Raw genomic sequence first — 1564 nt, forward strand, 5'->3', positions numbered from 1 at the left:
CACAGGGCTCTACTAGCCACCCCAAATTAGTACCGCTTCATCACTGAAGTAATGAGTTTCTCATGCCTTAGAGGTATTCAAACATGGCTGCTTGTCAAGACCCACCCATTGGGACGCCCCGTCTCGTTTTGTGTAAACGCTAGGATCCTTCCGGTAACATACAGGGCCCCACCTGATGTAGCCACAGCCCCCGACTCCCCGACCTCACACCTTCCACTCTCCCGACCTTTATTACGCTTCAGCTGAAGCAGCCTCTTCCCCCAGGATTACAACCGGGGCCCCTCCTGCCTCAGGACCTTTGCCCTCGCCGTTCCCGCCGCCTGCAATGTTCTTTTCCCTGAATATTCTCGCAATGGCCCCCTCACCTCCATCAGGCCCGTGTTCTTTGTCACCTCCTCAGCAAGGCCTTCCCTGAGATTGTAGCGGTCCCCGAGTTCTCACCCCTCCTGCTTTCCTTGTCTCTTTAACGCTAATTCCTGCCTAACACATATTACTTACTTATTTTCTGTCTCCCCCACTTGAATATAGTCTCTTCAGAGTGACACTTTAAAACGATAAATAAACAAACAAATAAATAAATCGGTTTTTAAAAGACATCCTGTCCCTTCTGTCACGTGCTGGGAGAGCTGCTATTTTTCAGATTCCCACTACAATAAATTAAAACCACATCCTGGTAGAGGCCGCCCCCTGCACTGGGAACAGCCACCCTTTTGAAGTCCTGCCCAATCTAAGATGCTGGCATCGTAGCTCCTGTCAGCTACAGGCAACAGGGTCTCTGAGCACGAGCCGTGGTAACCTTAGGACGGGGTGGCTTCTCCTGGGGGAGGCAGTTGGTCCCACGGGGCTGCAGTCGTCTTGGGCTTCTTGCTGAGCCTTGCAGAGGCTGAGGAGAGAGGGGCCAGGCTGCCTCCGCCCCCAGCCCTGCCCCTGCCCCTGGGCTTGGGGAGGCAGCTAGGCCATGCCCTTCTCCTCTCTGAATCCGGCAGAGTTCTCTCTCCCTCACCCACCGCCTCCTGCTTCCTCTAGGACCTCTTTGGGAAGTCAGATCCATTTCTCGAATTCTATAAGCCAGGAGATGATGGCAAGTGGATGCTGGTCCACAGGACTGAGGTGGGTGCGTGGGGGCCCGGGGGTCTCTAGGCCAGTGGGTCTGAAGTCCAGCCACCTCCGATGGCTCGGGATGGGGCCGTGCACCCGCAGCCATGCGGTGTGCAGGGACACCCTGATGGCACCCAAGGGACCCTCCCCGCCACAGAGATGCCCACTGGCATCCCTAGAAGTGTGGTTGTGGGGCTCTCCATCTTGCCATTCCCTGTTTCCCAACCCCGAACCCCAGAGCAATGCTGTCCCAGGCCCGAGCTCATCCTCATCCCTCACTGTCCTATAGGTGATCAAGTACACGCTGGACCCTGTGTGGAAGCCATTCACTGTGCCACTGGTGTCCCTGTGTGATGGGGACATGGAGAAGCCCATCCAGGTGAGGGATGCCCTGGAGCCCTAGTCCCCACCCCGCAAGTCTCCCCATCTACCCAAGGCTTTCTGGGGGTGCCCTGGCAAAGCTTTC

The 1564-nt window shown here is 56.5% G+C and overlaps 1 protein-coding gene across 2 annotated transcripts in view; it reads left to right on the forward strand.

Annotated features, from left to right (window-relative positions):
• The window catches only part of CPNE2 (copine 2), a 28590-nt gene that overhangs the window by 6802 nt on the left and 20224 nt on the right, over positions 1 to 1564 (forward strand). For both annotated transcript variants that reach the window (XM_025044619.1, XM_006908778.3), the window contains exons 6-7: positions 1027 to 1110; positions 1388 to 1477. In XM_025044619.1, the coding sequence (XP_024900387.1) occupies positions 1027 to 1110; positions 1388 to 1477 (174 nt within the window). The remainder of the gene's footprint in view (positions 1 to 1026; positions 1111 to 1387; positions 1478 to 1564) is intronic.

The sequence above is a fragment of the Pteropus alecto genome, unplaced genomic scaffold (assembly GCF_000325575.1).
Source record: "Pteropus alecto unplaced genomic scaffold, ASM32557v1 scaffold123, whole genome shotgun sequence".
NCBI lineage: Eukaryota > Metazoa > Chordata > Mammalia > Chiroptera > Pteropodidae > Pteropus > Pteropus alecto.